This window comes from Echeneis naucrates, chromosome 16 (genome assembly GCF_900963305.1).
Source record: "Echeneis naucrates chromosome 16, fEcheNa1.1, whole genome shotgun sequence".
NCBI lineage: Eukaryota > Metazoa > Chordata > Actinopteri > Carangiformes > Echeneidae > Echeneis > Echeneis naucrates.
The window spans coordinates 11,789,965-11,807,512 of record NC_042526.1 but is presented as its reverse complement, the minus strand read 5'-3'; the positions used below and the strand labels follow the sequence as shown (position 1 = coordinate 11,807,512).

The 17,548-nt window shown below is 40.3% G+C and overlaps 3 protein-coding genes across 4 annotated transcripts; 2 read left to right on the top strand and 1 right to left on the bottom strand.

Moving 5' to 3' along the window:
- The first annotated feature begins 1,257 nt into the window (after nt 1-1,257).
- Nucleotides 1,258-6,746, top strand: cd9a (CD9 molecule a). 2 transcript variants are annotated; one of them, XM_029523187.1, is made up of 8 exons: nt 1,258-1,426; nt 3,317-3,419; nt 3,532-3,629; nt 4,005-4,079; nt 4,336-4,437; nt 5,176-5,265; nt 5,613-5,696; nt 5,807-6,746. In XM_029523187.1, the coding sequence occupies exons 1-8, from the start codon at nt 1,358-1,360 to the stop codon at nt 5,870-5,872; spliced, it is 687 nt and encodes a 228-aa protein (XP_029379047.1). In that variant the 5' UTR covers nt 1,258-1,357; the 3' UTR covers nt 5,873-6,746. The 2 variants fall into 2 exon arrangements, with proteins under 2 accessions (XP_029379047.1, XP_029379048.1); XM_029523188.1 differs by lacking the exon at nt 1,258-1,426 and adding an exon at nt 2,752-2,903.
- On the bottom strand, nt 6,029-11,124 carry bbs10 (Bardet-Biedl syndrome 10). Its single transcript, XM_029523186.1, has 4 exons — nt 11,116-11,124; nt 10,007-10,199; nt 8,924-9,901; nt 6,029-8,754 (listed from the first exon to the last, which is right to left on the bottom strand). Exons 2-4 carry the CDS (start codon nt 10,195-10,197, stop codon nt 7,917-7,919), a joined length of 2,007 nt encoding a protein of 668 aa, XP_029379046.1. The 5' UTR covers nt 10,198-10,199; nt 11,116-11,124; the 3' UTR covers nt 6,029-7,916.
- Nucleotides 11,125-14,042: 2,918 nt separating this feature from the next.
- On the top strand, nt 14,043-17,125 carry LOC115056178 (synaptotagmin-1-like). The gene is made up of 8 exons (XM_029522443.1): nt 14,043-14,187; nt 14,569-14,747; nt 15,198-15,311; nt 15,443-15,610; nt 15,701-15,868; nt 16,201-16,318; nt 16,697-16,830; nt 16,919-17,125. The coding sequence occupies exons 1-8, from the start codon at nt 14,043-14,045 to the stop codon at nt 17,123-17,125; spliced, it is 1,233 nt and encodes a 410-aa protein (XP_029378303.1).
- The last annotated feature ends 423 nt before the right edge of the window (nt 17,126-17,548 follow it).

The following is a 17,548-nucleotide window of genomic DNA, read 5'->3' as shown; positions in this document are numbered from 1 at the left end:
TACAGCCTTAACCGATAATTTGGGAAAAACAGATAAGAGAGAAAAAGAGTGACATTTTAGACAAACATTCACAGCCAGAGTCACATTCTCCAAAACTTAAAACCACTTTTTCTATCAGTAACCATGAATACTTCTGAATGTCCAAATAAAGACAACTCTTGTCCTTCTTTGCTACAGTGTGGTTGTCCACAGGTATGTTACCTCTGTGATTAATGTTAAGTAGTTATTGTAAATAAACTGTAAATGTATACTGAGCACACTGTTACACTGTCCAATTCAATATACTAATGTACTAATGTTGATCATCATGTCCTAGAAGGTGATAAGAAAGCTAAAATGAGGCAAAATTATGTCAATCAAGCACAGTTTCTATGTGTTCACACAGTTTGTGTATCGACAAATCTTTGCATGAGGGCTTGCAATTGTAAGTAATCTATGAAATTTAACTCGACTAGAATAGATGGATATGCTTGTTTCCAAATAACTATTTTTTTCCCCTGAAGACGCTGTGAGGCAGGTTTCAGTGATATTAGCTGTCTAAGAATTATAAATGATTTGGGACTGATCAGTGAAATGCAATTGAATTGTCTCAGTAGCAAAGCAATGACTTACTATAAAAATAATATTCCCAATAACGCTCATAATAAATTATAGTGCAGGCTTACACATTGAACTGTCTTTGTGCTGCTCGAGAGGACATGCTCGTGCACAGTGTTCATTCATGTACAGTATATTCAATACGGGAACGCGCCGTTCTTATTCTGGGGGAATTACGTCATCCAAAGCTGCATGTTGTGCAGAAACTTGATGCTGTGCCCACTGTTGTACCAGTATGTGCTGAAAAGACAGGCCCATCACAGGACAGAATCTTTCGCTGTGACATTTAAATAGTTGGCAACAATTGGGGGGAAAAAGTAGCTGCTAAAACAATCTATAAAGACATTAAGTGTCTGGTGTGAGTGAATACAGAGTCATGTTCGGTGTGATGATATTTGGGAAATTCCTGTTGGCGCAAATGTTCCCTTTCTAAAACATAAAAATGCCTCCGAACCCCCAAAAAAGAAAGAGCTTTGTAGTTCTAAAAATAAAAACTTGAAAGAAGGAAATAATAATAATAATAAAAAAGAATCCCACGCAGGACGAAGAAAGAGGTGAGTAGTTTGCAGCTTTTGCCTTTGCAGGCTGCTGTCTGTGGGGGCGGTACACTACAGGCGCGCACAGCACGACGCGCGTATCAGTGCCGGCGGCGCGACAGCATCTAACCCCATTCTGCTCACTGACTGTTACTCAGAAGGTCCAACATCCGATCCCACCGCTCACACCGGCCCGGGTGGCATCCACAGCCCCAAGCACCGCCATGGCTGCGCTGTCGGGAGGAGAGATGTGCATCAAATACCTGATGTTTGCCTTCAACCTGGTCTTCTGGGTGAGTTGGAAGCGAGAAAATCTACTGGGGGGAAACGCGCGTCCCGTCTGTTACACGCGTGCAGTCTCCGGGCGTGCGTGGGCGCGCGCACCCGCGTGTGAGCAGGTTACTATGGCCGGTGAATGAAATTATGCGGTGTCCCATACGCAGACTAACCCGCGTTACTGATCACCGCTTGCTGGAGAGGTGGCCTCTCCGGTGATTTCTGACTCCGGACAAAGTGGCAGAAAGCCCGGGGAGCCCGAGGAGACCGAGCGGGCTGGGAGAATAATCCCTGGTGGCCAAGTGACCCAGTTCCAGCAGACAACGCTCCAGAGTTTGCGCGCACGGCATTTTATCATTTGCAATGGGGGGAGGTGAGAGATGGAAGGGGGGGGGGGGGTTATTATGGTGGGGAATGTGACTGATATGTGAATGATAATTAAGGCTTCTTCTCTGTCATATGATGTGGAGCGGTGCGCATGTCAGGGAGCCTGCCCATCTGTATGTGTCTGTGGGGGCGTGAATCAACTCCGGATATCTTATATGGGATATTTATGTCCACAAAGCCCGGAGGGTGTGTCTTGTTTGTTTGTGATCTGTGTGTATGTGTTCTCAGTTGAGCATTTCCAATTTGAGCAGATATAAATAGAGCCATGGATTTATTACAGGGCAGACAGGGGTTTCCCACAGCGTGAGAGAGAAGTGACCTCGAAGACTTCCATCAAAATCTATTGAGGATAGGCAAAGAACCGAAATCTGCGAAAGAAAGGCACACTTAAAGGAATAAGGTTACTATGAAAAATGTCCTGACTAATCACCGGTTTGAGCTATTTAAAGTCAAATCAAAGAAAACCCTGCTAGTACCTCAATATGTAAGTGCAGATTTTCCTGTAGCTACAAATCCATGACATGCACATCTGATTCCAGCTCAGTCTGGACACAACAAGCATGCCTGTTTGGTTGGTGCCTCAACCTTGCTTTCAATAATAATAATAATGGGCTCTGGGAGCAGCTGTTTTGTGACTATAGTCACATACAGTTCAGGCAGCAGAGCAGTAAATATGCCCCTAAACTGGTCTTTTGGGAAATGTTCTATAGCCCTGTGCCCAAAGTCCTCGATCCATTACCTCCGAGGTCATAAAACACTTTATTCCCACATCCACGTGTTGAAAAGAGAAACTGTACATGTATGAACAAGCCACGAAAAACAGACAAGAATTCCCAAATGTCACTTCAGACACAATCAAGGTCCACTTCTGGAGTAACACAACTGCCACTCCCTAACTGTAGGATCAGGTGAACGAATGGAGGTGTGGTATTGAAAGCACATTCCCTTTTAAATAAATAACTGACACTGCCATACTTCCACTTCCTCTTCACCAGAAGTTAGAGACTATACACTGTGTTACTGCGTTTATACCAAATCAACATGGCTGTGGTTGGGGGCATCAAGTGTGTGAAATATCTAATGTTTGTCTTTAACTTTTTCTTTTGGGTAAGTGTGCTTTACATTTTGTTTTGGCATCTTATTGCAGTGTGTGTGCGCAAATGTAAGCGAGAGAGAGAGAGAGGTGACAGAGCTTCCTCAACTAACATGGCTTCTACCGTCTCTCTTCACTGAAAACTGAATAGAAAAACTGTAAGAATGAGCTTGGAGAAGTGCTCCGGAGAGGAAGAGTTAACTTAGTATAATGAGCATATGAACCAGGAAAAGAGAAGTTTTAAATTCTGGCAGAAACTGTGGTTAAATAACAATAAACTGATGAAGTTACCAAGGGGGAAAGTATTTACTCTGATAGAGATCGTACATCAAAAGTATTCTGTCTTCTATAGAGCAAACTTTGTCTACTATAATAACTAACTGCACTAATGAGTGTGAAAATATGTTGGGTTTTTTTTTTGTTCCAGCTTGCAGGGACTGCTGTATTTGCTATAGGCCTCTGGCTCAGATTTGACCCAAAGACCAAAGGGCTTTTTGAAGGAGCAGACTCTCCGTATGTGTTTTATACAGGTAAGACACTCCACTCTCCACAGGAACATCTTCCAGACGTTTACTTGAGCTTTGTAAGTATGTTTGGATGGCTGTATGTATAAATTGATATACTGCATGTCTGTGTCTGCAGGTGTATACATCCTGATAGGAGCTGGAGCACTGATGATGGTAGTGGGCTTTTTGGGATGTTGCGGTGCCATCCAGGAGTCTCCCTGTATGCTGGGACTGGTTTGTACCACTTTTTTTGTATTACTATGAAAATCTTACTTCCTGTTTGGTTACTGGCAATAATTTAAAGTTTCTTTTTGTCTAGGTTGTTTGATATCGATCTCATTGAGTAATATTTGGACTTGTTATCTGACTTTAGCAAGAGCTACTAACAGAACAGTCTGATTCTTGTTCGCTCCCTCCCCTCTCCAAGCCCCAGCTGTCCATAATCTTCTTGTACTTAATCTCCTGAGAGGAGGAGTCTATGTAAATTGGGTTCAGCAACACTCAAAATGACCTTACATGTTCGCACAAGCACACAAAAGGCAAGCATGTACATAAGCAGATATGGAGGCAAATATTCCCACAGTCTGATGTTGTCTTTCCTCTACGCAGTTCTTCTTCTTCCTGCTTATCATATTTGCTATTGAGGTTGCTGCTGGAATCTGGGGATTTTCCAACCAAAGCAAGGTAATCTACAACCTCAAAAGTATGCTCCATTGACGCTTTAAGACTTTTCAAAAAGAAGGTTGTACGAAGGAGTATGTCAGAGACAATAAGAAATAAATGCCACAAGTTAAAAACTGAAGTAAACCGTCAATGGCAGCTGTAGAAATGAAACGTCAGTGAAATATTTTCCTGTATTTCATGTATTCACAAAAAGCATTTTAAATGTACTGCTTTAGAGAGGCACATTTCCCAAAGCTTTCTTGCTGGTGTGTTGCAGGTGGTGAATGACATCACAACATTCTACATGCAGACCTACAAGAACTTTGAGACAACAGGAGATGAGCGCCTGAAAGAAACACTGCGGGTGATTCAAACTGGGGTGAGCCATTTATGGTCATTCTGATTCAAAGTCACAATTTTTCAAGCTTCTTGGCAGTGTTGTGGAAGAAAGTGAGGGATCTACAAAGATCAAACGTTGAAACAGATGCAGAGATACAGGTGTCAAATGGGGAGTCTCCTTTATTCCAGCAGCCCCACTGACACACAGTCGGAGATATCTCAAAGTATTACAAAACCCAGAGTGTATGTGTGTACGTGTGAGTCCACATGATTGTCCACGTGGACTGCGCAGGCTTCATTCGTGTTTACCAGAGTCTCCATTCTCCCATCCCATAGGAAATGTGAGCCATCTTCAAGGGCGTTTCTTAATAATGTTTATCCTGGAGACACAACATTGTGTTTAGTACAGACAATGCTTGCCAGGGTCTCAGCACAGTCATGGTGACCTTCCAGAATAATGCCTGACTAATGTCCTCCTGTTATTCAGTATTCTGATATTTTCATTCCTCCAAAGCAGCAAAGATATTTTTAAGTAAATGCAATGCAGTCCCATTGGAATGTTTGCAACAGCTACGGGTACCCAGCACGACACACAACATTACAGTCTTTCTAATGTTTTCACTGGTTACTTGGCAATCCCACTGTAGCCACAAAAATAAACTTGAATCTTAACCAACTTTTGGAGCCATTCTTTTAACAGTAACATGAGTAAGAGATAGGCATTTTTTCATCAGAAAGCCAACTTGTTGTCTGAATATATGATTTTGTATATTTACAGCTGAACTGCTGTGGTCCAACTGGTGGTGTTATAGATGCTGTCAAAGACATCTGTCCCCAGGGAGGGGTGCTTGAGGAGCTCATTACCAAGGTACAACTAACAGGGACAGGTACTTTCGTCAAGAGACAGAGGAAGAAAAAAAAAAAGTAATCGAAATGGGAGACGAGCAATTGATCTAAAAGATGTCAGACATCCACAAGCTCTGTGAGAGTCAGGGCAATTACTGTATGTCAAATTCATAATGACGGCCTGACATGTTCAAGTCCATCAGTCTTCTCCTTGCAGATAATTACTTCAGCCTATGTGCCATGTTACCATGGAAACAATGGTTTACTGGCACTTGCATACTTTCAGGCTGTTATACATACCATACTACAATTTGTGTTCAGCATAAATTTAGAGCCAAAGCTGAAAGGAATCATGCTTAATTTCTGCAGAGCTGTCCTGATGCCATTGACGAGGTGTTTGACTCCAAACTACACATCATAGGAGGGGTGGGCATCACTATCGGGGTCATTATGGTAAGTGTATGATTTTATGAAAATTTCAACATCTGCTTAACTGGAGGATGAACACAATACAGACGTGGGTAATACAAACACAAGTGGTATTTCTTTTCCTCTTTTTACAGGTGTTTGGGATGATCTTTAGCATGCTCCTATGCTGTGCCATTAGGAAGTCTCGAGAGGTGGTGTGACCCCCTTCACACCCTAACGTACTTGTTAATGTTGCATGATGTCATTCCTAGAGTCATAGACTCACTACTGCCAAGACAAACACTGCTTGTTTAAGGTGGATAACTGAAGCTTGGTTGGGTGCAGATATTTCAGATTTTTACATGATTCGTCAGTTTTAACTGTACTTTTGATATTTAGGCCCACCTTCCTGGGCTGGATAGATCTGATGTGGTTAACAGGCCCAACTGAATGGGTGTCATCTGCTTCAGTGGCAATGTAGAACAGGAATGTGTAATTTGTGGTCATTTGGTTAAAATTAGTGTTGTGATCTGCTAATTATCTAAACAAAAGATCATATTATTGTATACTGATCACATTTCAATTGCTACCACTCGAGTTCACTTACTGGCAAGAAGAGTCATGGTCCAGGTACACAAAAAGGCAATCTCATCACTCTAGCACAAGACAGCAGCAGCCATTCAAATTCTACAAGTCCTCAATCTTATAACACTTAAGTCAAACTATGGTGACAAGTAGCCAGCTGAGTTTTGACCTATAGGGACAGTGCATTTTTTATTTATTTTTTTTTTAAGCTAGGTCTTAGAGTAACATCTCAGTTCCTTCATTGTGATGACATTCTGTTTATTCCTTTCTTTTCTTTCCCCCATAATTTAAATTGGCCTTGTTTAAAAGCCTTTTTGTAACATTTTGTATATGTGTTATTTTTTATTTGCTGAACATTTATAATCTCAGATGATTAAACTGTATGTGTGGTTTGATTATATATTTTATAATGTCATTTTCATTTAACAGAGACTGGGTTGACTTATACCATATGCAAAATGTTTCACAGAGACAAATTAATGAGATCAAAATAAACAAAAATGTAATAAATGGGCTCTAGTTTTATACTGTGATATATAATTACTCAAGTACATACAGTGCAACAACCACAATAACCATAACTTTTTATCAGCACCGCACTTGGTCAGTCGCTGACTAAGTTCTTTAACCACATCCAAAAAATCAGCCCTATTCAGTGAACTGTTTAGTATACTACATTAAGAAGTGATATTAGGGGAATGCAGGGTGTAGGTGCCCAGATAAAATTCAAAACAACATTTCAGGTATTTTTTGGATGTGCTGTAGAAAAAACCCTCTGAATACTTCCCCAGCTTTCGCCTCTTTGATATTTTTGGACCTCAAATGTGACTCATGCAGAGATAAACATCAAAACAGAAAATAATGCAAAGAGCTCTTCCTACCACAATTATTTTACGGAAAATTTATATTCAAAATTAGTTTCACACACTGATTACAATAAACAATACACATTTTTGTATGATTGTGTGTCTAGTTAACATCTAATGACTCATTATTTCCCTAAAAAGAGGTGAGAATAGACTTAACATGCTTCTGATTACAGCACATGGAAGTACATGTTGATTTGGTTGTTGACAGCCTTCTGTTGCTGTTCAGTTACCCCACCCCCATTACAGAGATAACACTGATTATAAAAAGTCTGTGTGTATATCTGTGAGGTGATGTGTCCATGATATTCAGTGTGTATGCCGCTTATATAATAGAATGTTTACAAGCCAAAGGAAGTGGTAAGGAAAACGGAGATAAGGAGAAGTGTTAAACCAGAGTGAGAGGTCAAAAGGAAAGAGGCCAATATCAACACTTAGTGACTTTGCTTAACATGAACACATAGTTTAATAACAACTGCACACTCTGTACTATACTGAGATTTACACTTTGTCCTTCTCCTTCTATTGCTATTTCCAAACCTAGCCTTGGTTAACAACAGAATGGTGTAGAGCCACATTAACATTTCATGAAGCTATAAACTCAACCACAGAACACTAGTGTTAACTATCTCTGTAGGTATGCAGACTTGCAGGCCTAATAAACTGATAACTGTATTGCAGTGGGACAGAGAAAAAATGCTGGGGCAAAAAAAAGAAAGTCTATAAAGTCTGTAACTGGGAATTATTTCCACTTCATTTTGATACTTGAGAAAATTTTGAAAAGAAGAATATGTTTATGGAATACAACACAATCTCAGTCATCAGGCTCATCCTCTGTGCCCTCCCAGGAAATGTTTGCAAGTCTTTGAGACCGTGCATGTAAAGCAGTCTGTGTACACAGCACCATATCCACCCGGAGAAGACTTCTAAGACATTGCAAAACAGCCAGAAGCAACTCATATTTACAGGAGACAGATTCAAGGCCGGTGTCCAGCATAGAAACTTTTGGTGACATGTCTGCCTTTCTACAACAATGCATGCTTAGTTCACCACCCTCTACAGGAATTTCCCTTGTACCATTACCTCGTATGAGGCTTGTGCTGTGCTCTTCTTTGTATGGAAAATGAAGTGTGTGTGACTGATTTGGTAAATATCTTAGAATTCTGGATTGAATCTGCAGAAAATGCCGCAGATTGTTCGAGTAAATCTGCTGAGGCACAGTCAGGAGAGCATTTGCCAAGAGCTGGGGAACAGCATCGATACCTATATCTGCGCTCTCAGAAACTGCGTGGCGATGATGTAAGATGGCATGATTTAAGAGAATTTCAAATATCCCACCAGCAGGTATAACGCAGCCAGGCAATATCCTACCCCGCTGGTAAGGAGGTGAATTGGAGGAGGTGTCAACCGTTTTACCAGACTGACCATCTGTATATGAAGATGTGTTTTTGTGTTGTGATGGCACAGCCCGTTTTGGTACTGTAGTTGCAGTCATACCCATGTATTTGCAAGTTGTAAGCATCATGCAGATGGCATCTTGAATGGCACATGCATACTGGTCTGTCTGTCCTTCTCCTGGGCCACAAAGTACCAGACTAGAGGGTTTGTACATGATCCTTTCTTCTAAATCATGGAAAGCCACATGAACATATCTGTGGAAGAAGAAATAGCTCATTTAGATTTTTCGGAAGAAAACAATGATTGGATAAAGAACACAAAGGTAATCAAAACCATGTACTGTGTGATTAAATCTTTTTTGCAGATTGCATGTTTTCCATTCAATAAATGTTATGATTTAGAAAGAGCAACACGTTATCATACCTATGGACTCCCAGTAGTATTCGATGGCAAAAGGTCAGAGTAGCTATATTCGCTGGTTCAATTGTGCTGCAGTCCGAGACAGGTGTTGTCCCACTTAGCTTGACAAAGAGAGACAGCTCATCTTCACTGATACACTCCACAACACACATCTCTGCTTGTGCAGCTGAGGCCAGGGCAGCAGGAGACTGTTTCAATGCACAAAAAAGCACAGAGACACCCAAACTCTGTAGGCTTTCAAGAAAACATTCTAGTGATCTTTCTGACCAGACACTAAACTCCACAAAACTTGTTGCCTTCCTTGAAGTTTCCTCCATCATCTGCAATCTACTTCCCACCTCAAGAACATCAACTCCACTGAGCAATTTTGGCTGCAGGAATCCAGTGAAAACTACAGCTTTAACTGCTTGGTCAGTCTGAGGGCAGGGTGTGGCAAAGTCCCTGTGAATGACCTGCCCCTCAATCAAACGTGAGCAGCTAATAGGGAAGCCTGTCACAGGTGTATGTAGTGCAGGGAAGTTGTCATTTACAAACTGAAGTGCTAAGGAAGGTTGGTCGTTGTTAAACTTCAACTGCTGAAGCAGTCTACAAGTGAGGTTACTTATTAAGTCACAGTGGGTGTAACCAAGACGGGTATGAAAGAAAGATGAAAGCAGCTTCTGAACTCCATGGTTGTTTGTATGAGGTAGCGATTGTGTTTCTGTTGTGAAATCCTCCCACAAGACACAGTATCCATAAGGGACTACTCCTTTGGCAACAAGACTGTTCATTTCCTCCAATGCAAATACCAATAGCTTGTCAGCCAAGTGCCTGGCAGTGGCAGCCTCTGCTGCTTCCCTGGAATTATAAGTGTGAGACACATTGGGCTCCTTGCAAGCTATTGTATGAATCATCCGTAACAATGACGCCAGCAGGAGGATGAAGGTTTTAGATCCATCTCCTGTTGCAGTGCTATGCTTCCGGACACATTCCACCACCATCCTAAAAGAAAGAACACACAAGTACAATATATACACAATACAAAAAACAAACAAAACACTTGACAAATAAAATCATATTGAAGCGTAGATCTAGTCTGCACGTTACCTAGCCAGCGGATGCTCAAGGTGTAGTGCAGTTAGAATGTGAGTCCCACTGCAGCTCAGCATGGCCTGTCCTGTGTCTCTGGTGAACAGTACCTGTCCTCCCTGTGGGCCAAAACTGCGCAGGACCACTGCCTCCAGCGCACATACTGTCTGCAGGACATGTTTGAAGCAAAAATGCTCCACCGGCAGCATCACTGCACCCCAGATAGCACACAGGTCAATTTAAAATGTAAAAGCTTTGTACGGTGTACAACAAAAACCCTTTTTACATGCTAGTAATTAGCAACAAAGGAAAACTTTTTCTGTCTTTAACATTTAATTTTGGGGGCTTTACTTTCTACTTACAAATAATGTTAAAAAAAAAAACAGCAACAATGAAAAGTTTTTTTTCCGTCCGTCATTTGATTCTAGAAACAATGAAGATTTGTTTAAATTTTAAGAATAAGATCCTCGGTTTTAGAGATGTACAGTTGAATGTCTTCCTGTACAGCAACATGTGTATTTATTACAACTGTATACGAACTTCACAATCCTGAAGCATATAAATCGTACTGTAATACATCGAATACAGACTTAAGTCATGTAATCACATAACGGCGGGTCTACAAGTCATCAGACTATGGCTCAGTATCTTCTAGTGTTTAAATCGTATAGTACAACATCTTCTTCTAACCTTACTGTCGATGGCTATGAGTAAGTAATGTATCTTTCAAGCTATTGCAGGCGACTCGGTGCTTAACGAAATGCGCACACCCGTATATTTTGTACTTTACCAAACCACCATCAACTGTGAATACACTACTGCAGCAACAAGACTGTGCTCCCTTTCTACTCTCGCAGGTGGACGCAGTTTACCTGTACTGATTTGACTAATTTCAGATTAGCTTAGCTAGCGACAAACCGCTAGCATCCGGTAGCTACTCTAGCTAAGCTAACGGAGCCAAAACCCTGAATTCCGCGGGGGCTAGGAGGTCGAGAGAGTGTAAAACAAACCTCAGGAAGGATTTATACGTAAAACAATATACATAGGCTACCAGCATTTGTGTATAAAATGATGTGAATTTAAGAGAACTCAAACTTTTTTCCAACATCGTGTTTGAAGGGACTCACCGTCAACGCTACGCGTCACCCCGTATCCTAGCAACGTGACGTCCTCTGCGGATGGGGTGGGGCTGCAGCTCGCTCTGTCTCCTCCTAGCGGGCGGAGGAATGAGCTGTTTTATCCTAACACCAACTGTGAAATTTACAAACTGAGCCGGGACAGAGTGACGTTTTGTTTTGTAAATCTTAGTAGGATAATGAACTGCAAAACATTGAGTATAACTGTGTGACGCCAGGCTTGTCTTACTGAACTGTCTAATTGTTATTCTGTGTGTACATTTTCTAATGCACTTCTTGCAAAAGATCTTTATCTCAATGTGACCTCTTCAATAAATGAATAAAGCTTAATTTACAACAGACAGGTATGTGCAGAGGGCAAATATTGAGTTTTTCAATCATTTTAGCTCAATATTTTAACACGGGCTGAGGTCACCTGGCCACCACAGTTATCGCACAGAATAATAAACACAACCTATTGAAAATGTTTATCCTGAGCAAAATTAATACACCGTGGCATATTTTTATGTCACAAACAGAGGTGACGTTGAGCTCCCTCTTTCCATGACCACCCTCCCAGCCCCCTGTCTTTCTTTACTTCTGTATAGTGTCTCTGTGCATCTGTACTACCTCAAGGTGAATGGGGTGGGGCAGGAACTTGATCTGTGTGTTGCTGCAGAAACCACATCCTAAGTTTCTAAATCAGGCAACATCATCTATACATAGACAATATGAGACAGTTCTGCAGCTACTGCCAGATGTACAGATCCACGCACACTTACAGAGCTGTCCACTCTGAATGTAAATGTCCTCTATTGCTGAACTCTCAGTATGCTAACGAGCTTTTAAAAAGCCGTGTCACTACACTAATGAATATGCATCAGTGGCCTGGTGAGGGTGACCTGTTAGGATGGGACAGAGGTCACAAAAGTTGGGGTGTCAGAAAGGACTGGCGGACCCATGAGACCTGAATGGACAAAAAAATGACACATTCACACACGCACAGAGGGAACCAACACAAGCAAGCTGCAATTTCAACTATCCCAAGCCCAACGCTATCTTGTCCTACACCGTCTCTCTCTTCTATCTCTCTTGATCCAGCTTTTATACACCTGCTCCTCGCTTGTTGATATCCGAATCTGAGGACTGGTGGGACAAAAACAGATGATTGGCACTCACTTTCTGTTTTCCTCCACCTCTCTGGTTCTGTCAAATTTTCTGCTCCTCCTCCTCCTCATCTTCCTCAGCTCCACTCTGTGAGGAGAAGGAGTACCTGAACACTGCTGCTTAGGCAACTGAATACAGGTATGTCTCTTGTTCAATTTTTCCTAATTGTTTAATTTATCAAGTTTGTTTTGATGGATTTTCCCTCTTTAATCTGTAAACTGAATACAAACTGTGAACTGTATGCATGCATCTATGCACAAATACTATTAATCAGGTGTGTGTAGGTCATTTTGATGTTTACAGGAGACAGACTGGTAGAAAAACAAAAATAATTTCTAAAAATAAATTGCTAACTTGCAAAAGTCTCAATGATGTGATGATCTTTTGCTTTTCAGAAATATTTTACAGTCCTCTGATGTCAAACAAACTACAAGACTCTTTTTTCTAATTATGATATTCTATCGATACAAACTTTAAACCTCCAGTGATGTTACATTTTCTAAAGTATAATGAACCTGAAGTAACTGACATTGAGGAACCATATGGTGCAGGTATTAAGTCATTTGTTATCATCTCTGCAGTATAATAAGAGAAAGATCATTATTTAATATAATTATGATATAATAAAAACAACACTAATAATACAATAGTAATAATAGTAATGATAATGTCTCTTGTTCAATTTTTCCTAATTGTTTAATTTATCAAGTTTGTTTTGATGGATTTTCCTTCTTTAATCTGTAAACTGAATACAAACTGTGAACTGTATGCATGCATCTATGCACAAATACTATCAAAGTAATAAGTAATAATATCAAAGCAGTTAATTATGCATTCCATAAACTCTGGATTACGCCTTGACAAAAGCATTTCAGAATAAGGGACATTTCTCTTAAAATACACAACATGAATAATATTGAGTAATAGCTTGAACATGTCAGACCTGCTGTTCTCTATGGCATCACTACCCATTCCTTTTTATGCACTTCACCTTGGATTTTTTGGTTTGTTTCTGCAGTGCTGTAGATCTGTGGTTTTGTTAGCGTGCCTGTCTCATCAGAAAAAACTGTCAAATATTCTAAAAAAAAAAAAGCAGACAGGTCAGTGTCAGCTTAGGCGTGAGATCAGATCTGCTGATTCAGCTGAGATACTCAATACTTGCGATGTCTGCTGAATAGATAATAACATATCAAAACATTATTTTAGTAGGGAGCCAAATTTCATCTTTGAGACATTTTTTTTCGCATATAGTTTGTCACTAAGACTGGGCATGACCTTGGCACATGATTCTCACCTCTGGCACCTCATTGGGGAACAGCAGAGATCCACGCGTGACATCTCGTCTCTGTGCGTTTTGCCCCTTCCTCTCCTCCTTGTCCCTCTTCCCTCCATGTCAGCAGGTTTGGCAGAGACAGCAGTTTACATATCCTGTGTTCAAGAGTTAGTGCCAGACCAGCAGAAACAGGAGACGTCATTTGACTCTGATGGTCATACCATGTCTATAAGCACATCAAAGCTTTAAATGCATCAATTAATAGTACTTATGGAAATGCTACTCTGACATGTGTATGTTTATGTTGTTTGTTTAAGTTCCCCATTTTAATTCTTTACACATTTGGATGGTATTCACAGGCGTGTCTATTTCTGTTTTGTTGAAGTGTAATGGTCTTTATATATTGAACACTTTGTGATTTTTTTTTTCCATGACTGAGCCATCCTGCTTTCTGTTTCTTAGCAAAATTTATTCTGGATCTTTTGTCAATCATCAAATAATGACTGGGAGCCATCATGCTCCCCCAGCTACACTGGGAACCCCTGCTTCCCCAACTCTTGTGCCAAATGCAACAACATCTCCAGGCCAAAAACAATCTATCCACAGCCCCAACAAGTTCAAGAGTGAGTTACACAGCATCCACAGTAAGTTAGATACCTGAGAAAATGTTCATTCAACAGTAATACTCTTGACAAATATTTCAGAAACACATCCAACAACCATAGCCAGAAGAAATTGTAAATAGAGTGAAAATGATAAGATGTGATATTGTCTATAGGAGGAAAAAAGTGTTGGGATTGTGCTATATCCAGGAAGATGTGACTGAACAGGGAACGGCCACAATGCAGGCTTGGATTGTATTACAATATCCAGTATTCCTGATATAAGTCTTGTACATATGGTTGTTTCATAGAATGTGTGAAGTGGTCGTGGTGTAAAATAGTCATAGGCTACTTCATACTAACAACTAGTCAGCAGGAAATATGTAAATGTGTATTATCTCTGTGTTTCATTTGGTTTTGCAGTGCCATCGTGGGGTATTGCTGCCCTTGGTATTGTGGGTTTGTGCATGGTGTTGTCGTTATCTGTGTGTGTATGGAGGAAGTGCTTAAAAAAGAAGGACAAGGACAAAGAAAAGGACAAGAACAAAGGAAAAGAGAAGAAGGGAGGTTTTGACACTGAAATGGATGGAGGTTACATTAAGGTATGTTACACACACACATACACAACACATGTACGCAGTCTCCACCCTGCAGATGTGTCACCGTTCTCATGCATCATGGTACAGACATTAAGGTCACCACACCCTCATAAAACTGTCAGTGTGTGTTCAGACTAATGGATGCTTTGCACATTGCCCATGTTGTTCAGTTGAAGGCTGCCGTTATTCTGTTGGAGAGTCATAAAGGAAACAAGTTACACTCAAACACTGATTGTTTAAAATTTAGCTTACCTTCCTCTTTAAACAATAAATAAATTTAAGATGGTTACATTAGCTTTGATTAATTACCACCTTCACCCATGCAATGCGATGCAATAAATGCTAGCAGCACAGCACAAACAGATGACGTGTGTGATATCATGTTTTAATTGATTACTTGCAAAGCTTTTTTTTTAACCTGCATATTACACATGCCTGTATATGTGTGTACAGCCGCTAAAAGATGAAGGCAATAAAGAAACAGAGCTGTCAGATAATGAGCCGAAACAGGAGGAGAAGCTGGGGAGGCTGCATTTCACATTAGACTACAACTTCACAGATAATACAGTAAGATGCTGCTATTCCCTTTTGACATTTAGCCCACTATCTCCCATCTCTAAAATGCCACATTTTAATGTGTTTCTTCCCACTGTCAATTAGCCAGATTCTCATTTCTCTCCTGTGTTATCTGATTCTAGCTGGTGGTGGGCATCTTGCAGGCTGCTGAGCTTCCTGCCATGGACGTGGGAGGTAGCTCAGACCCTTATGTTAAACTCTATCTGCTCCCAGACAAAAAGAAAAAGTTTGAAACCAAAGTCCATAGGAAGACTCTTGAGCCTAACTTCAATGAATCTTTCATATTTAAGGTAAATCAAAACTCAGACACACGCTGACCATGTTCACTGTCAGCACATGATACGTGATATGTTCAAAATAACATGTGTTCTGTTCTGTAGGTACCATACACTGAGCTGGGCGGAAAAACACTGGTGATGACGGTGTATGACTTTGACCGTTTCTCAAAGCATGATGCCATAGGAGCTGTGAAGATACCGATGAGCAGTGTGGACTTCAGCCAGTCTCTGCAGGAGTGGAAAGACCTGCAGAAGGCAGAGAAGGAGGAGGTGGGAGCACACTGTGAGAGGAGGAAAAGAGCTGAACTTGGAAAAAATAAGGATGCCCACTATAATGAGGAAAAATAAATCTTGCTTTTACACTTTGTAGAACTCTTACATCTTTTTTTATGTATTTCAATTCATTTCATGTTGAGTTTCTTTCTGTTTTGCATTTAAGGGAATAAGGTCACGGATTCCTAATGTTTCTTTGTGCTGAGTGAAATCAAATATGCTTCCATTTGATTGGACCGCAGTTTCTTTTGAATTTAAACTAGACCTTTACAATTTAGTCATGAATCCATACAACAATTTACTGATATATACACTACTTTTTGTATCAGAGCGAGCGACTTGGAGACATATGTTTGTCCTTGAGGTATGTGCCTACTGCAGGGAAGCTGACAGTGGTGATTCTGGAGGCCAAAAACTTAAAGAAAATGGATGTTGGTGGATTATCAGGTAAGCCAATCATTGGAATTCATGTTGTGTTTCTTAAACACTATTTAACTCAAGTGCTAGCATTTTTCACTTTAAACAAATTAAATACCTAAATGAAGTAATTATTATGATTTCTATAATTAGGATATCTCCTTTTAACAAAACTGGTCTCAGTGCTTTTTTCTAAGATTACCATGTCTCCATTTTTACATTTTTTAGCTTCAAGCATTTGGGCATTGAGTTCTTATAATAAATTATTTTAGTGATCCCTCCTCTTTCAAACAGAGGAAGATAACAAGAGCTTCTACAATAGAAATAGTTCTTCACTGTCAGTTACTGAACTGTGTCAAACTGCTGGTCTGTTGCTCTGGCATGAAATCTCCCTGTTCTCTTCAAAAGACCCTTATGTGAAGATCCACTTAATGCAGAATGGAAAAAGACTCAAGAAAAAGAAAACAACGATAAAGAAGAACACTTTGAATCCTTACTACAATGAGTCTTTCAGCTTTGAAGTACCATGTGAACAAATAGAGGTACATTCATTTCCATACATACAGTATGCATACATGCAGTTAAAAATCACAAGAACTTAATTTTTGCATTTTGTTTTTTCACTCATAGAAGGTGCAGGTAGCAGTGACTGTGTTGGACTATGATAAGATTGGGAAGAACGACGCCATAGGGAAGGTGCTGCTGGGCAGTAACAGCACTGGGACTGAGCAACGACACTGGTTAGACATGTTGGCTAACCCCCGGCGGCCAATAGCCCAGTGGCACAGCCTCCAGGCTGAGGATGATGTTAATGCACTCATTTCCAACAAGAAATGAAGAAATGACCACAGTGGGCTGTTAAACGTTGCAGCATTTACTTCTACTATTACTACTACTTCAAATTTGAGTTTTTACTCCTGCGAACCTTTAAACTACTTAAATGTGTAAATGTACCCAGTTATATCCTTCATGCTATATCAATCATTCTCTAGGGGAGACAAAAAATTTCAACAGAGGTGTATCTCTCAGTACAGTGCTATTAAACTAGATGGAATGTTTTTTAAACCTTTGTCTTTACCTGTTCTGAGCAGTTGATATGAGCAAAAAATATTCACACCTAATACAGACCTGCAGAGTAATAATGAAATAAGACCCTCATAAGACCATATGTTGTCCATAACAGGTCATAAAAGCTAGAAGATACCGGGACTGATTTTTTAATTGGGTGTATGTGCCTATGTATTTCATTCATAGTTCATG

What these genes read in the sequence shown, in the direction of transcription:
- cd9a (XM_029523187.1), top strand. Translation starts at nt 1,358, where the DNA reads ATGGCTGCGCTGTCGGGAGGAGAGATGTGCATCAAATACCTGATGTTT. An exon ending in TGCGGGTGATTCAAACTGGG is followed by an intron (nt 4,438 to 5,175) that starts GTGAGCCATTTA and finishes GTATATTTACAG; the next exon opens with CTGAACTGCTGTGGTCCAAC. An exon ending in TCACTATCGGGGTCATTATG is followed by an intron (nt 5,697 to 5,806) that starts GTAAGTGTATGA and finishes CTCTTTTTACAG; the next exon opens with GTGTTTGGGATGATCTTTAG.
- bbs10 (XM_029523186.1), bottom strand. Translation starts at nt 10,197, where the DNA reads ATGCTGCCGGTGGAGCATTTTTGCTTCAAACATGTCCTGCAGACAGTA. An exon ending in CTTGAGCATCCGCTGGCTAG is followed by an intron (nt 9,902 to 10,006) that starts GTAACGTGCAGA and finishes TCTTTCTTTTAG; the next exon opens with GATGGTGGTGGAATGTGTCC. An exon ending in ATACTACTGGGAGTCCATAG is followed by an intron (nt 8,755 to 8,923) that starts GTATGATAACGT and finishes CTTCTTCCACAG; the next exon opens with ATATGTTCATGTGGCTTTCC.
- LOC115056178 (XM_029522443.1), top strand. Translation starts at nt 14,043, where the DNA reads ATGACTGGGAGCCATCATGCTCCCCCAGCTACACTGGGAACCCCTGCT. An exon ending in AGAAGGCAGAGAAGGAGGAG is followed by an intron (nt 15,869 to 16,200) that starts GTGGGAGCACAC and finishes TTTTTGTATCAG; the next exon opens with AGCGAGCGACTTGGAGACAT. An exon ending in TACCATGTGAACAAATAGAG is followed by an intron (nt 16,831 to 16,918) that starts GTACATTCATTT and finishes TTTCACTCATAG; the next exon opens with AAGGTGCAGGTAGCAGTGAC.